Here is a 16,100-nt window from a genome sequence, read left to right on the forward strand (position 1 = left end):
GTTGGCCTCGAACTCAGAAATCCGCCTGCCTCTGCCTCCCAAGTGCTGGGATTACAGGCGTGGGCCACCACCGCCCGGCTCTGGGTTTGATACTTAGCACTGACATGGTGGCTCACAACTGTTTGTAACTCCAGTCCCAGGGAATTCGAGTTTCTGGCCTCTGCTGGCACCAGGCGGGCATACAAGTGGTGCACAACCATACACGGAAGCAAAATACTCATATACATGAAAATAGATTAAATATAAAAAAATAATAAAGTGAGTCGTTCAAGGGCTGGAGATGTTGGTCAGTGGTAAAGTGTTTATCAAGGTGTATGAAGCCATGGGCCAGATCCTCTCTTGGTTCCTTTTTAGCAAGCCATTTCTGTAAATCTGTTTCGTGGCGTCGGGGGCAGGGGTGACGGGCCACAATTATCGTACCCGCCTCCCAAGGATTACAGGACTTAATTTGCTCAAATTCAACCCAGAGAGCCTGGTACTGACAGAAGAAAGCCTGTGGCCCTGAGGGACCGAGCACCCCAAAGTGGGCTTTCCTTTGAGGCTTTGCAAAGGATAGGAGCATGCTGTTGGGAGGGGAGGTCAGTGATGCGTGTCTCTGGACACCAAGGAGGCCAGAGCTCACTGATTGTTGCTCAGAGAGAAAGTGGTCGAGCTGAACTGAAAGACAGATCTGCACTCGAGACAACCGCAGTGGCTTTCCTCAGCCTCTACGGGTGACGCACCTTCCTCCGCCTCTTCTAGTAGTTTCCTTCCCTCTGTTTGTTCTGGGCTTCTCTGTAATTCCGAGGTTTCCCCAAAAGGGAGGCGGGGTCTTGGAGCAGGAGGTGGGCAGTCGCCAGTCTTAGGCTGGGAAAAGGAGCCTCTAGATTACTGTGTGAAAGGAGGCTCCGGTCTCGGGGAGAACCCAGAAGACCCCAGAATGAGGGTGAGGTGTCCGGAGCCTGGAATAAGAGAGGGGTCTTGTAGACCAAGGGGAGTCCCTCAACCAGCCAGAAAAGGATTGGGATCCCTCAGTGGGAATCGCGAGCGGAACTTCTTTGGTTCCGGGGGCGGGACTCAGAAAGGGGCTACGGTTCCCGAAAACCTCTTTGGCTTTACAGACTACAGCCAGGCTAAGCCGCAGGAGGCGGAGCCTCGGGGTAAGGCGGGGCCTCTAGAGGCGGAGCCTGGGCGTGGCGTGGGGCAAGGGGTGGGGCGTGGAGGTTTGTGTGCACATCCCTCCCTCCTCCGGCCCCCGGGTGTCCCCGTGACGAGGCTGCACCGAGCAGCCGCGGGCCGGGCCCATCCCGCCGCAGCAGTCCTGGGGCGCAGTAGAGGTGAGGCGGGTGGGGGCCAGCAGCGCACAGAGAGCCCCAGAACGCCGCCAGGTGAGGCTGGCGAGGTGGGGGGCGGGGGGCTGTGTTGGGCGTGCGTTGGGGGCGTGTTTGAGTATCTTAGGGTGGCGGGGTTAAGGGAGCGGGTCTGACGGCTGGCGCCTGTGGCTGTTAGCGCGTCTCTGCCGCAGGAGTTCTTGGGTATGCTGTGCCAGTCTAGGCACTGCCCACGGGACTGACAGCGTGCGCGCGCGTATTTGTGAGGGGCCGCCTGGTGTGTATCTGCGTATGCTGTCATTGTGCCCTTCCCGAGCTCGGGGTGCAGGCCTGCCTCTGCGCAGACCTTCCAACGTTGGGGCTGTTAAGTAGGCAGCCTGCGGGCGACTGACTCTGCTGCAAGGGGTGCCCGACTGGGGAGCGCCGCCCCCACAGGCCTCCAGAGACCTAAGCGGCCTGAGGACCGCAGACAGACACCTGAGGGAGGGAGGGATCTGGAGGCCTGCCCGCATTGCCAGGCTAAGATAGGGAGACTGAGTCAGGTGGGTGGTAAGACAAAGGCAAACAGATAGAGGAAGGATAGAAGTAGGGAGCGGAGTGGGGAGAGAACAGGCAGAAAAGGACGTGCTGGGAGGACAGAGAGTCATTGAGAACAGACAGACTGACAGAGGCCTAGACCTGCTGCAAAAAGGGCAATAAGATTAGAATGAAGACATACACCCAAGAACCTGACAGAGGGGTTAACTGAGGTCTTGGGGTTAAGAGCTTAAGCCAGGAATTAAGTCTGAGTCTAGAGGTACGGTCTCTTAAGTCCTGGCTGCCCCTCTGCCAAACACATTCCATCCAAAGTTGGTCTATTGCTCTAACCAACCAACCACTCTGACTCTGATTTGCCATTTCTTTCTTGGTCTTGTCTCACCAGTCTCCCTCCTTGGTATCCCAGCAACCTCACCATTTGAGGGAAAGGAAGTAGTTATAATAACAAGTGTTGACGGACCATTCTTGCCTTGCGTCAGGCCAGAGCCTGAGAGGAGCTGGGGTGGGAAGTTGCAAAGTTCTTTTCTCTTCTCCCACTCTGCTCAGAATGGTGCTGGAAGGAACCCCTGACGTGGGCTCCCCCCGAACCTCAGACCTCCAGCACCCGGGGAACAAGGGCTCTTGCATCCTCTCTCCTGGTGAAGAAGCGCTGGCAGGCGAGGAACCCATCAAGTATGGTGAACTCATCGTTCTGGGGTGAGCCTCCCTAGTCCAGGAGTGATGGGCTTGGGTAACTGTCCCCTCAGGTCAGCCAAGATAACAGTGTGCACCGGCCGCTCTCCCCAGGACTCTCTGCTTCTTGCCACTTTCCCAGAAGAAGAGCAAAAGTGATCAAACCCATTTCTGTTGTTTTGTTTTGTAGACAGGGTTTCTCTATGCACATAGCCTTGGCCTGGAACTTGATCAGTAGACCAGGGTAGCCTTGAATTCGGAGATCCACCTGCCTCTGCCTCCCAAGTACTGGGATTAGATGTGTACACCACAACCAGCAGCCGGAGGCAATTCTTGAAACTGCTCACCACAGCTTGTAATCAGCTAAGAAAAAGAATAGCAAAAAAAAAGAGTCTGTAAAGCACCTACTGTGTGTAAGTGTGGGATAAAAAATTCTGATTCTGCACAAAGCTGCTTGGTTCCAATTCTACTTCAGCAAGTTGTCAAACTTTCCTGTGCCTCTGTTGTGTCCTTTTTTTTTTTTTTTTTTTTGGTTTTTCGAGACAGGGTTTCTCTGTATAGCCCTGGCTGTCCTGGAACTCACTTTGTAGACCAGGCTGGCTTCGAACTCAGAAATCTGCCTGCCTCTGCCTCCCGAGTGCTGAGATTAAAGGCATGCACCACCACGACCGGCTTGTGTCCTCATTTTGAAGACAAGGTTGATCCTAGCCTCCCAAAGCTTACCTGAGAGAAAGAACGGTGGAAGAGATTTTTGTAAAGTACATAGACTGTCACTCAGCACATACCAGACATCTGGGAGGCAGGTAGTACCAAGTGGTGGACATTACTTCATTTCAATCCTCACAAAGATGCTGCGAGGAAGGAGGTGAGGTAAATGAGGCTCAGAGAGGGGAAGTGACTGGTCTAAGAGCACACAGCTCATAAGTGGGAGGGTTGGGATTTGAACCCAGATCTTCTTAATTGTAGGTCTAGCACACTATCACTAAGCTGCAGCTCCTCCTCATGTCACAGACGAGAAAGTGGAGGTTATTACAGAGAAATCGACGGGACTTGCTCTGGTCTTTGCCTGCCTGGATACCTGCATCTTCCATGAAACCCTTCCCCCAGACACAGATGTGTCTCCCTCTGCTGATCCGCTGTCAGATCATGGTGAAGATTAACTATGTAACTTTGGCTGTCGCTTGGTCACTTTTATGTGCCACCTTGCCTTTTTTCAAATACCCACAATAGCCGACTCATATCAAGACCTTGCTATAAGAATAGCAAACTCTGTCAAGCATTTTAAAGCACTTTATCTTGTTTAGTTCTCAAAATCAATATCCTGAGTAGGTTCTGCCAGATGAGTCCCATTTCATAGAGGCTGTGTGATGAGTTGAAGAGTGGGTGTGTGCCAGGCTCCTGTGAGCCCTCAGCCGCATTCTGGCCTGTCTTCCTCTAGGCTCGCCGCTGCTGGTATGTGGGAAGTGCTCACAAGGGTAAATGAGATGTTCCTCATGGAGGAGCGTATATCTGAAAAGCAGCTGCTTCACGTCCTGACAGAGGGAAGGGCTGTATTTCTATCTGGGTGAAGGCAGCTCTCTGTCATAAGAGGAGGAGGGAAGCCACACTGTACACAGTGCTAATAGGGAACACATGGAAATCACAGAGTCTGGCGTAGTGCACACACCTGTCATCCCAGCACTCACGAGGGAGCAACCATGGTTGCCTGAAACCTTGTCCCCAAAATCAACAAAAAGAAGAGAGAGGGAATAAAGGAGAGAGATGAGAGAAAAGAAAAAAGGAGATGTAGAGAGGAACCCCACACCTCGAGAGGCAGAATCTCATGATGGGTCTAGAGAATATGGATTTAAACAAACTAACCAGGAAATTCTAATTGGTCCTATATTGGGCATCTTCTTTTCTCCCTCTTTGAGACAGGGTCTCACAGAGCTCAGGCTGGCTTCCATCACTCTCCCTGTGTAGCTGAAGAGAACCTTGAGCTCCTGATCTTTATTCCTCCCAAGTTACAGGCATGAGCCAGCAGACTGCAGTATGCGGTGCTGGGATTACAGGCATGAGCCAGCAGACTGCAGTATGCGGTGCTGGGATTACAGGCATGAGCCAGCAGACTGCAGTATGCGGTGCTGGGATTACAGGCATGAGCCAGCAGACTGCAGTATGCGGTGCTGGGATTACAGGCATGAGCCAGCAGACTGCAGTATGCGGTGCTGGGATTACAGGCATGAGCCAGCAGACTGCAGTATGCGGTGCTGGGATTACAGGCATGAGCCAGCAGACTGCAGTATGCGGTGCTGGGATTACAGGCATGAGCCAGCAGACTGCAGTATGCGGTGCTGGGATTACAGGCATGAGCCAGCAGACTGCAGTATGCGGTGCTGGGATTACAGGCATGAGCCAGCAGACTGCAGTATGCGGTGCTGGGATTACAGGCATGAGCCAGCAGACTGCAGTATTCGGTGCTGGGATTACAGGCATGAGCCAGCAGACTGCAGTATTCGGTGCTGGGATTACAGGCATGAGCCAGCAGACTGCAGTAAGTGGTGCTGGGATTACAGGCATGAGCCAGCAGACTGCAGTATGCGGTGCTGGGATTACAGGCATGAGCCAGCAGACTGCAGTATGCGGTGCTGGGATTACAGGCATGAGCCAGCAGACTGCAGTAAGTGGTGCTGGGATTACAGGCATGAGCCAGCAGACTGCAGTATGTGGTGCTGGGATTACAGGCATGAGCCAGCAGACTGCAGTAAGTGGTGCTGGGATTACAGGCATGAGCCAGCAGACTGCAGTATGCGGTGCTGGGATTACAGGCATGAGCCAGCAGACTGCAGTATGCGGTGCTGGGATTACAGGCATGAGCCAGCAGACTGCAGTAAGTGGTGCTGGGATTACAGGCATGAGCCAGCAGACTGCAGTAAGTGGTGCTGGGATTACAGGCATGAGCCAGCAGACTGCAGTATGCGGTGCTGGGATTACAGGCATGAGCCAGCAGACTGCAGTATGCGGTGCTAGGATTACAGGCATGAGCCAGCAGACTGCTGTATGTGGTGCTGGGATTACAGGCATGAGCCAGCAGACTGCTGTATGTGGTGCTGGGATTACAGGCATGAGCCAGCAGACTGCTGTATGTGGTGCTGGGATTACAGGCATGAGCCAGCAGACTGCAGTAAGTGGTGCTGGGATTACAGGCATGAGCCAGCAGACTGCAGTAAGTGGTGCTGGGATTACAGGCATGAGCCATCAGACTGCAGTAAGTGGTGCTGGGATTACAGGCATGAGCCAGCAGACTGCAGTATGCGGTGCTGGGATTACAGGCATGAGCCAGCAGACTGCAGTATGTGGTGCTGGGATTACAGGCATGAGCCAGCAGACTGCAGTATGCGGTGCTGGGATTACAGGCATGAGCCAGCAGACTGCAGTATGTGGTGCTGAGATTACAGGCATGAGCCAGCAGACTGCAGTATGTGGTGCTGGAATCGGAACTCAGGGTGTTGCTCATGCTAGGCAAGTACTCTACCCACCGAGCTCCACCCCCAGCCCTAGGCTCAGCCACTGCTGATGTCCTTCTCCAAAGCTTTCTGTGACTCTCCACTACTTAGAGAAAAGCATTCTTAGCTTGTTATTCTTATCACTATACCACCCAAGTCACTAAATCTTAGTCCTCAGGGCCTTGGCTCAGAACCCAATAATTTTTGGCAAATCTAGGTGAGTGTGACTACAGTCCAGTGACCACAGTCCAGCCTTTTGTTTTGTTATTGTTGTTGTTGCTGCTGCTGTTATTGTCTTTGCTTCTTAGCTTGAGACAACTCATTTTACCTCCCTGGGCCTTCACTTGTCTAATTTATCAAGTAGGAAGAACGCCACTTGCCTGGCAGGACATTCTGCAGATTCCATTAGGTAATTAAAAACACGAAGGATCAGGAACAGAGGCAGCCAGCCCCAGCAGCAAGCAAGGCAATGGCTCACCTCAGCCTTGATTCTCATGCTCATTCCCCCTGAATAAAAGCTGGAAAGAAAGGTGGAAATTAGACACGTGCGGAGATAATGAGGAGGAATTAGAAGGTGTTTTCTTCTTCTTGGTCATTTTCGGACGTCGTGTGATGAAAGCTCCTTTGCTGCAGATGAAGTCTTTACAGTTCTTCAAGGCCCAACACAGGCGTTTCCTCTCCCAGAATCCTGATTCTGGGATTATTCCCACCTCCTCCCACTGGGCCTTGTGTGTGTGTGACTTGTTCCTGGGTCATGGCAGGTGGTGCCTGGGTTCCCTCAGTCCTTTCCTCCACTGAGCATGGCCGTGGTGCATCAGCTTTGCCACCCTAGCACCTGCTGTTACAGCTGAGGTATGCAGGGAACACTTGGCCCTTTAAAGGAGGGACCCCCCACCTCAATTCAGCCATTTGCCATTCAGGGCTTTTCTAGCTTTAGATGGTTCTCGCCCTTGTTCATCAAGGTAGGGTCTGCCCCAAGTTGGCAGTTTCTTTCGGGTCTCTTACGGGCTCACTCTCTCCTCCTTTCTCTCCTTCCACCATCTCTTCACCACCACATCCACAGCTACAATGGGTGTCTGGCAAGTGGAGACAAGGGCCGCCGCCGAAGCCGCCTGGCACTGAGCCGCCGGCCACATGCCAACGGAGTGAAGCCAGATGTCATGCACCACATCTCCACACCACTCGTCTCCAAGGCAAGCTGCTCCTCCCAGTAGACTGAACGCCATCCTGTCCTTTGTGCCCAGACCTAGGGCTTCAGTCTCCTACCTGCCATGGCCTCTGTGGAGCAGGGTTGCCCACTGGTCATTACTCACTCAGGAAATGGTGCTGATGGGTCTGGAGAGATGATGGCTCAGTAGGGTAAGAGGGCTTGCTGTGCAAGCACGAGGATTTGAGTCTGGATCCCCAGCACTTGCCAATTAAAAGCACGTGTGGCTATAACCCCAGGACTGTTGAGGGCGAAGACAGGAGGGTAGCTGGGGCTTGCTGGCTCTCATCCTAACCCAAAACCACAAGCTCCAGGTTCAGTGACAGACATAAATCAGGATAATGGCAGACACCCAATGGCCTCTGTGGGCACACCCATGCACACGCATGCACATGTACCACAGAACAGATACACCCCAAAATGGTGATAATAGACATCCTCTGCAGTGTGCCCAACCCCTAACAGCCTTTCAAATACTTCTTGGCTGCCATGCCCCATTTGTTGGTTAGATGTTTTACTTATTAACATTTTTAAATTTTATTTTTATGTTTGTAGATGTATGAATGCTTGCATGAATGTGTATGCACTGTAAGCATGCAGTGCCTGTGGAGGCCAGAAGAAGGTATGGACCTGGAGATACAAACCCTTGTAAGCTGCCATATGGGTGTTAGGAATCAAACCAGGGTCCACTGCAAGAGCAGCCAGTGATCCTAATCACTGAGTCATCTCTCTAGCACCTATCAGCATTATTCTAGAGGTAGCCAAGGCTCCAAGAGTGGGATGTGATGTCACACAATGTATTAGGGTTCTCTAGAGAAATAGAACATATAGAATGAATCTCTGTCTGCTTGTATGTCTTTCTCTGTTTGTGTTGGTCTATGGGGGAATTTATTAGAATAGCTTACAGGCTGTGGTCCAGCTAATCCAACAATGGCTGTCTGCCAATGGAAGGTCCAAGAAGCCAGCAGATGTTCAGTGTATAAGGATGAATGTTTCAGCTGATCTTCACCTGAATCCCAAAACAGCGGACTGTAATGCCAGTGAAGGAATGGAGCTGCTAGTGGGAGGGAAAGCAGGCAGAGAGAGAGCTTCTCCCTCTGTGTCCTTTGTGGATAGGCAGCCAGCAGAAGGTGTAGCCCAGATTAAAGGTGGATTTCCCCCCTTGATAAGATCTTGATTAAAGGTTTGTCTTCCTACCTCAAATATCCAGATTAGAAGTGGGTCTCACCACTTCAAATGATTTTTTTTGGTTTTTCGAGACAGGGTTTCTCTGTAGCCCTGGCTGTCCTGGAACTCACTCTGTAGACCAGGCTGGCCTGGAACTCAGAAATCCATCTGCCTCTGCCTCTGCCTCTGCCTCTGCCTCCTGAGTACTGGGATTAAAGGTGTGCGCCACCACGCCCGGCTTACTTCAAATGATTTAATGAAGCAAAAATCCCTCACAGCTGTGCCATTCATTGGGTTTTAGTTCACTGCAGACACTGACGACCAAGAACAGCTCCTGCACACAGTGCCACAGAGAAAACTTGGGCTTCAGAGAGCTAGTGCAGAAGTCAAGTCTCGGCTGTCTGCAGCCCTGTGACGGAGCTCCACTTCTCCTTTCTGACTTGTAACTTCCAACTGTAAAAATGGGACAGTAGGCACATTTTTTCTGAGGTAACTGAAGGATTAAACAAGAGAACCAGCTAAGAGCTCCTTTTATACAAGTCTCCTCTGTATAGGCCGGAGCTTCCCTCCCTGGGAGTGGCTATTGGCCTAGAGCAGGCCACTGGATCAGAAGTTTACACCTCTCCTGTACCCTGAGAAGTGACTGCCTTCTCTCCACCAGGCCCTGAGTAACCGAGGCCAGCACAGCATCTCATTCACACTGTCCCGGAGTCACTCAGTCATAGTGGAGTACACACATGACAGCGACAAAGACATGTTCCAGGTATGTCTACCCCCTCAACCTCTGCTCTGCAGGTGTTCAGGATCAGGTCACAGGCACAGGGCCTGGGAAAGATGTTTCTGAGCACTCAGTGTAGTGGATTGCCCTTCAGATGGAAAGTAGAATGCCTTAGACTGGGTGGCTGACTTTGCAGTCAATACCAAGTCAGCATCCCTCAGAGTCAAGACTTCTAAAGAGTAGGAGGCTCTAGGGCTTTGCAGTTCAGAGTATAAGGGGGAAGCCTCATCATGCCTAGTTAGGTACTAGCTCTGTGCACTTAGCTTTGGGTGACTTGGGGCAGGAGTCATTTAACATCTCTGAGTCTTGTTTTCCTCATCTGTAAAATGAGGCCCATAGTAGTCCCCCCCATGAGTGGCTGAGGTCTTGTACCTAAAATGCTTAGCTTAGGCCTAGAGAGCTCGGTTAGAGGTTAAGAGCACTTCTTGCTCTTGCAAAGGACTCAGGTTCAGTTCTCAGCACCGACATCTGCTGGCTTATAGCTGCCTGTGACTCAGTTCCCAGGGAGCCCATGCCCTCTGGCCTACATAGGTGCTTGCACACATGTAGTGCAATAAGGTCACTCAGAAACACATACATATGCAAACATAAGAAGCAGAGCGTGGTAGCTTACCCCTTTAATACTAGCACTTGGGAGGTAGAGATAAGTGAATTTGAAGCTAACCTGGTATCCATAGCACATTCATAGCCAGTGCAGGCTACACAGTGAGACCCTGCTTAGTAAAAGCAACAGCAACAAGAGCTGGCTAGTTGTATACACAACTTTAATCCCAGGACATGGAGGCAGAGGTAGAGTGAGGGTGTTTCTCAGAGCTGTGGGCCACAGAGCAGAAGTTGGTTCATACCACATGCAAGCCCACAGGGTCTAGACTCTAGAGAGTTGCAGTGTGCACTGCTCTCTTTAGGACGAGCATTTTTTGGTAGCTATGGGTGACAATGGGTGAGAGCACGGTGAAATTTGCCTGTGCATGTGTTCTGGCTCTCCTTCCTTATAGATTGGCCGCTCTACTGAAAACATGATTGACTTTGTGGTAACAGACACATCTCCTGGTGGAGGGGCTACAGAGGGCCCTTCTGCCCAAAGTACCATCTCCCGCTATGCCTGCAGAATTCTCTGTGACCGCCGGCCACCCTATACTGCCCGAATCTACGCTGCTGGCTTTGATGCCTCTAGCAACATCTTTCTTGGAGTGAGTGATTCCCCCAGTATGGCTAGCCCTTCAACAGAGAGAGCTGAGGGGAGGGAGGCAGGGAGATGCTGCATCCTGGAGTGATGGACCAGTACATAGCCATCCTCCTCTTTACTCTCCCATAAGGCTTAGCAGCCTTTTTTTTTTTAAGAAGCAAAGGGAAGAACAAAGAGGTCAAGTGGTGCCCAGGACCTGAAATACTCTCTGGGAAACCCCAGACCTCGAAGCCGGGGGGGGGGGGTAACACCGTCTCTAACATGCAACCTCCTGGGAACTCTTGGAGTTGTGAGCTTATCCTTCATGTGGTCCTAGGAGCGGGCAGCCAAATGGAGGACTCCTGATGGTCTAATGGATGGCTTGACAACCAACGGGGTTCTGGTGATGCACCCAGCAGGTGGCTTCTCCGAGGACTCTGCCCCAGGTGTCTGGAGGGAGATTTCTGTCTGCGGGAATGTGTACACACTTCGGGATAGCCGATCAGCTCAGCAGCGGGGGAAGCTGGTAGGTGGCCTCCTCCATTTCTCCCCACCCTTCCCGGGCCCCCATCATCAGTTCCTTGCCTTTTCACACTGGGAGATGATCTACAGCGCTTCTCTCTGAGAGAGTTCCACCAGGCTCTGCTCGGTGAGCCCCAGGCTCAGACCGTTCCCCACACTTGTCACTTACTCCACAGACAGGACCACAGCAAGGTCCCTAGGGATGCTTTGAGACTGCTGGGGATGCAGCAGGTGATATGTAACAGAGCCATGCAAATGCACTGTGTGGAACCAAATGGCTCTGAGGCTGCCAGCAGCTTAGAACATCACACCGTTTTCCAAGGATGACCCTTGGCCTGTGCATGAGCAGTGTATTTCCCAGAGTGTTGGCAGCTCGAGTGTGTCTGTCACATTTGGGGAGGGTGTTCTTCTCCCCCAGCAGGAGTAAAAGGGCCTTGGGAGTAACTCTTACACTGCTGGTCTGGAAGCGTCCCTTTGATGCTACTCGGACCACTAATGGTGGGAGCTGGGAGTAAGTTTTAGGAAAAAACATAGGGCCTTCTAGCTCTGTTCATTGACTGGGCCACAGAATTCTCCCCAGGTGTCAGCACATGGGAAGATTATGAGTTCTCAGCCAGCCTGCACACACAGCAAGAGCCTGTCTCACAATCAAACCAGAGGCTGGAGAGATGGCTCAGTGGTAAGAGCACTGACTGTCCTTTCAGAAGACCCAGGTTTAATTCCCAGCACCCACATGGTGGCTTTACAGCCATCCATAACTCTAGATCTTGGGGATCCAACACCCCTTTCTGGCCTCCATGGGCACCAAGCATGCATGTAACACACAGACATTGTGCAGGCAGGACACCCATAAAGTTAGAAATGAAAAAGACAAAACAAAATGAACCACGCACATGAATGTAACACAGACATATGCTTGTTATGTGCCCACTGTCTACCAGGCATCGATCGGGCCATGTTTTTCAGTTGGCTTATTTAATCTTCACAAGGCCCACTTGAGATATGGAAGCCACTTTCAGGTCCAGGAGACCAGGATACAGAAGTTAAATTATTTTCTTGGTAACTGAGTAAGTGAATGGCAAGATCGGGATTCAAATCGGGGCGCTCTGGCTCTAGAGCTCTTGCTTTGATTCTTGGCCCGTGGGACACTCATTCGCTTTGGGCTCAGTACCCATGTCCCCATGGGACACTCACTCGCTTTGGGCTCAGTCCTCATGTCCCCATGGGAAGTATTTGTTTTCTTTGTCATATCCTACTTCTGACATTTTGGGAGAGCTTTGGAAAACGTTTCAGAAAAGAACCTTGCTTTGGGCCAGACCTCCTGATTTGATCTGTGGAGATACCAAAGCCCAGGCCCTGCTGAGAGTAAGGGGCTGTATGTATTTGGGGGCATCTGTCTTCCTGTCTCAGCTGGCCTGCTGGCCTAGGGTTTTCTCTTCAGGGAATGCCACTGGCCAGATAGGTGGCTTCTCTGGGGTGAGGCTGCCCGTTGGCAGGGCCAGAGAGCTCTTGGGCTAAGGCCTTCTGCTGCCTCCGGCAGGTGGAAAACGAATCCAACGTCCTGCAAGACGGTTCGCTCATCGACCTGTGTGGGGCCACACTGTTGTGGCGCACTCCAGCAGGGTTGCTGAGGGCACCCACACTGAAACAACTGGAGGCCCAGCGACAGGAGGCCAACGCAGCACGGCCCCAGTGCCCTGTAGGCCTTAGCACCTTGGCCTTCCCCAGCCCAGCCCGTGGCCGCACAGCACCCGACAAACAGCAACCCTGGGTCTACGTCCGTTGTGGTCATGTCCATGGCTATCACGGCTGGGGCTGCCGGAGGGAGCGAGGCCCCCAGGAGCGAGAGTGTCCTCTCTGCCGCCTTGTGGGACCCTATGTGCCACTGTGGCTCGGCCAGGAGGCCGGTCTCTGCTTGGACCCTGGGCCACCCAGCCACGCTTTTGCACCCTGTGGTCACGTCTGTTCGGAGAAGACTGCCCGCTACTGGGCTCAGACACCGCTGCCGCACGGCACCCATGCTTTCCACGCTGCCTGCCCCTTCTGTGGAGCTTGGCTCACCGGTGAGCTTGGCTGTGTCCGCCTCATTTTCCAGGGGCCACTGGACTAGGCTCTCCCGGGGCCCTTGCTGCCATGCTCGCCTGCCCACCCAGGTCCCCCATCTCCTGCTGTTCAGAGGGAGCTCTGCATGTGGGACTCTGCCTGCTGGCAATAGCCACGGCAGTTGGAAGCATTGGTTGGGCTGTGGCCCTCCCCTCGGGCTCTCGCCTCTCAGAGGGTCCCTGAGATCTCGATCCCAGTCATACTGATAGGGACTTTAGCACCAGCTCTGCCCCAGGCTGATGGAGGGCACCCCATGCCTCTGCCCTTCCTGGAGTACCCTACATCATGCCGCATACACTGTGCCCCTGGGGGAATGAAGGGGCCATGGCCCCCGACCTCCAGCTTAGACTGGTTGTGCCCAAAACCTGCCAATGCAGGAACAGCTATTCCTCCCTCCTGCTGCTGCTGCCGTGGGTTACTCTATAAACCTTGCTGCTCAGCTGCCCTTAAAGATCCACGTGTCCCAAATGCATGCAGTACCTCCAGCCCCTAGTGAGTAAGTAACAAGTGGGCAGGCAGGCAGGCTGAGATCAGCATTTGCTGACTTCCAGTACAGGCAGGATAGTGACAAGTGGGGGACACTTGGACAGTCAGGCTCTCTACCTAGTGGAGGGTGGACAGCTTCATGTTTGTTTGGATCAGGGAATTCTAGGGCTTGGGAGCAGCCCTTGCTGGGTTTGGGAAAGTAAGAGGCTTCATGGAGGTGGGTAAAACAGGAGCTCAGCCTCCATGGTGGCTTGGAATCTTACAGGCCCACAAGGTAAGGGGTCTGTACCCTCTTGGAATAGGTTCAGGGTAAAGAAGCAGGGGTGGAGAAACAGATTAAGGGGAGCACGGGGTGTGGCTATGCATAATGGTGAATTCAGACCCTCATTTATGGACAGTCAGGAGTCAAAGCTGGGGGAGGGCTCATTGCTCCCCAGCACCGTCTCTGAAACAAGGGCTACCACTGCTGAGTATTCACTGTGTGCCCCCCCACCCCAGCCTAGCAGTAACCACAGCTGCACCCACCAGGTACCAGGGCTCTGCTTCTCCAAGATCCAGTGATCTAGGAAAGGAGATTGGCCCTACTTGGTTTCTTAGAGAATTATAATCTAGCTGGAAGCTGTTATTGGAAGCCACAACCGCCCCTCTCAGATCATACTAAGGCTGGGCAAGACTGAGGCAAGGCAGGTTAGGGTCTGTTTCCTGGGAAAGCTGTGGAACAGAGAGATAGCTACCCACTTGCTCAGTGCCTAGGGCCATAAGAGCCCCAGTGATGAGCAAGGGCTTCCGGTCAGAGGAGGGACCTGGAGGACTATTGCCAGACTCGGATTAACACATCTGTACCTGCTGGGGTTGCTCTGCGAATGAATGGCAGACACTGTAGAGATAGGATGGAGTATGGAGGGCAACCTGGGTGAGGGCACTAACATAAGACAGCAGGGAGAAGGCTTCACAGCCAACATGCAGGTCAGCAGAAAAAAGGAGAAGGGACCAGGGTTAGGCTGGGACCTGGTGGGCCTTGGTGACTATAGAGTCAAGTTAGTGGTGAGTCCCTCCCCGGGCCTCCTGTGTGAGTCAGGGCTTCCTTTGAGCCAAGGGCTAAGATGGGGTTTTCCCCTGACCATACAAGGAGAACTAAACCAGGAAATCAGGTAGACAAAATAGAGAGGGAACAAAGGAAGTGGCTCTGAGTGTAGGACTAATGTCCTTAGAGCAAGACAGAAGCCAGAGCCTCAGGGAGACGAAGATTCCACAGGAGCGCACCTAAAGCCACACAGCTGCTGGTTGAGGCCATAAAGACCAGATGGGCTGTTGATAGGGAGCCACCAAAGGGTAGTCAAAGTGTCATATAGCTACAGTGCGAAGCATGGCAGAACTGTTGGGGACATTTCAACCCTCCCACGAAACACTGGAAATGGAACTCTACCCAGTTCTTGCTAACAATCGTGTTGGGGTCCAGGCATGGGAACACATTCCGATCTCATTTCTGGTGTTGAATCTCAGACTCTGGGAGAAAGGACCAACAAAACATACTTGACTGGCTCTAGAAAGAACTCAGGCTGGTGGTAGAAGCCAGAGCTCGGAGCTTCAGATTCCAGGATTGTTCAGTGGAATGACAGTCTCTAAAACCAAGCATGGTGGCTTGTGCTGGTAATTCCAGTGTTTTGGTAGGCTTTAAGGAAGGAGGACTATGTTCAATGCTAGCCTGGGCTACATGGCAAGACTCTGTCTCAAACAAACAAAAACAAAAAGTATTTTCATTACCAGATGGATGTAAATATACAGAAAAGCCATGACCCATTAAAATAGAATGTGGGGTGTGTGTGTGTGTGTGTGTGTGTGTGTGTGTGTGTGTGTGTGTGAGAGAGAGAGAGAGAGAGAGAGAGAGAGAGAGAGGTGGGGGGAAGAGAGAATATGTGTGAGAGAGAGAAGGAGAGAGAGAATGTGTGTGTGAGAAAGAGAGAGGAGAAAGAGAAGGAGAGAGAGAGGGAGAGAGAATGTGTGTGTGTGTGTGTGTGTGAGAGAGAGAGAGAGAGAGAGAGAAAGAGAGAGAGAAGGAGAGAGAGAAAATGTGTGTTGCTGCAGAAGTGGAAACTGAATAGTGGAAGGTCTTATAAAATCAAAGGTCCTCTCTCACCTGTGCAATTGGTACAACAGTGATATGCTATCTCAGGGTTTTTGCAAGAATTAAATGAAATTCTATATGGCAAGCGCTGGTAAAGGACTTCATTTAACATGCACTCCTGTTAACTGCGGTTATAACATGACACCATGCAGCTTGGTTGGGGGTCTTGGGTCCTGGGATCCTTCACTTGCCTGAACTTGCCCTTGGTGCTATGGATAGCCCTCCTTCTCCTATCTGGTTACAGTTACATTTCAACTGGATCTCAGTCAGACGACTTTATACCTAGTCGAGAAACAATGAGAACAGGCAAAAGGAAAGAAGAGGACTTTCCTCAGGACACACTTTTACAGAATTCCCCCGTAATAATGACACTCACCAATCAGAACCAAGAGCTACTAGCGCTGTGGTGACAAGGCTGGCCTTAAGCACATGGTTGCTCTGGCCCCTCTAAATAGGCAAGGTAAGGAAGGTGTGTTGGATTTCAGTCCCGAGACACTACCTCCTACACAACTCTAGGGGGCAGCACTACCTCTTGATGGTTGC

At 52.1% G+C, this 16,100-nt stretch overlaps 1 protein-coding gene across 2 annotated transcripts; it reads left to right on the plus strand.

Moving 5' to 3' along the window:
* Positions 1 to 1,211: 1,211 nt before the first annotated feature.
* Positions 1,212 to 15,642, plus strand: Peli3 (pellino E3 ubiquitin protein ligase family member 3). 2 transcript variants are annotated; one of them, XM_029472875.2, is made up of 7 exons: positions 1,212 to 1,316; positions 2,394 to 2,543; positions 7,068 to 7,197; positions 9,040 to 9,141; positions 10,152 to 10,346; positions 10,659 to 10,847; positions 12,384 to 15,642. In XM_029472875.2, exons 2-7 carry the CDS (start codon positions 2,395 to 2,397, stop codon positions 12,951 to 12,953), a joined length of 1,335 nt encoding a protein of 444 aa, XP_029328735.1. In that variant the 5' UTR covers positions 1,212 to 1,316; position 2,394; the 3' UTR covers positions 12,954 to 15,642. The 2 variants fall into 2 exon arrangements, with proteins under 2 accessions (XP_029328735.1, XP_021007659.1); XM_021152000.2 differs by having other exon boundaries at positions 1,213 to 1,367.
* Positions 15,643 to 16,100: the final 458 nt, after the last annotated feature.

The sequence above is a fragment of the Mus caroli genome, unplaced genomic scaffold (genome assembly GCF_978045245.1).
Source record: "Mus caroli unplaced genomic scaffold, Mus_caroli_1 scaffold_20, whole genome shotgun sequence".
NCBI lineage: Eukaryota > Metazoa > Chordata > Mammalia > Rodentia > Muridae > Mus > Mus caroli.

What these genes read in the sequence shown, in the direction of transcription:
- Peli3 (XM_029472875.2), top strand. Translation starts at nt 2,395, where the DNA reads ATGGTGCTGGAAGGAACCCCTGACGTGGGCTCCCCCCGAACCTCAGAC. An exon ending in CCACACCACTCGTCTCCAAG is followed by an intron (nt 7,198 to 9,039) that starts GCAAGCTGCTCC and finishes TCTCTCCACCAG; the next exon opens with GCCCTGAGTAACCGAGGCCA. An exon ending in CTAGCAACATCTTTCTTGGA is followed by an intron (nt 10,347 to 10,658) that starts GTGAGTGATTCC and finishes ATGTGGTCCTAG; the next exon opens with GAGCGGGCAGCCAAATGGAG.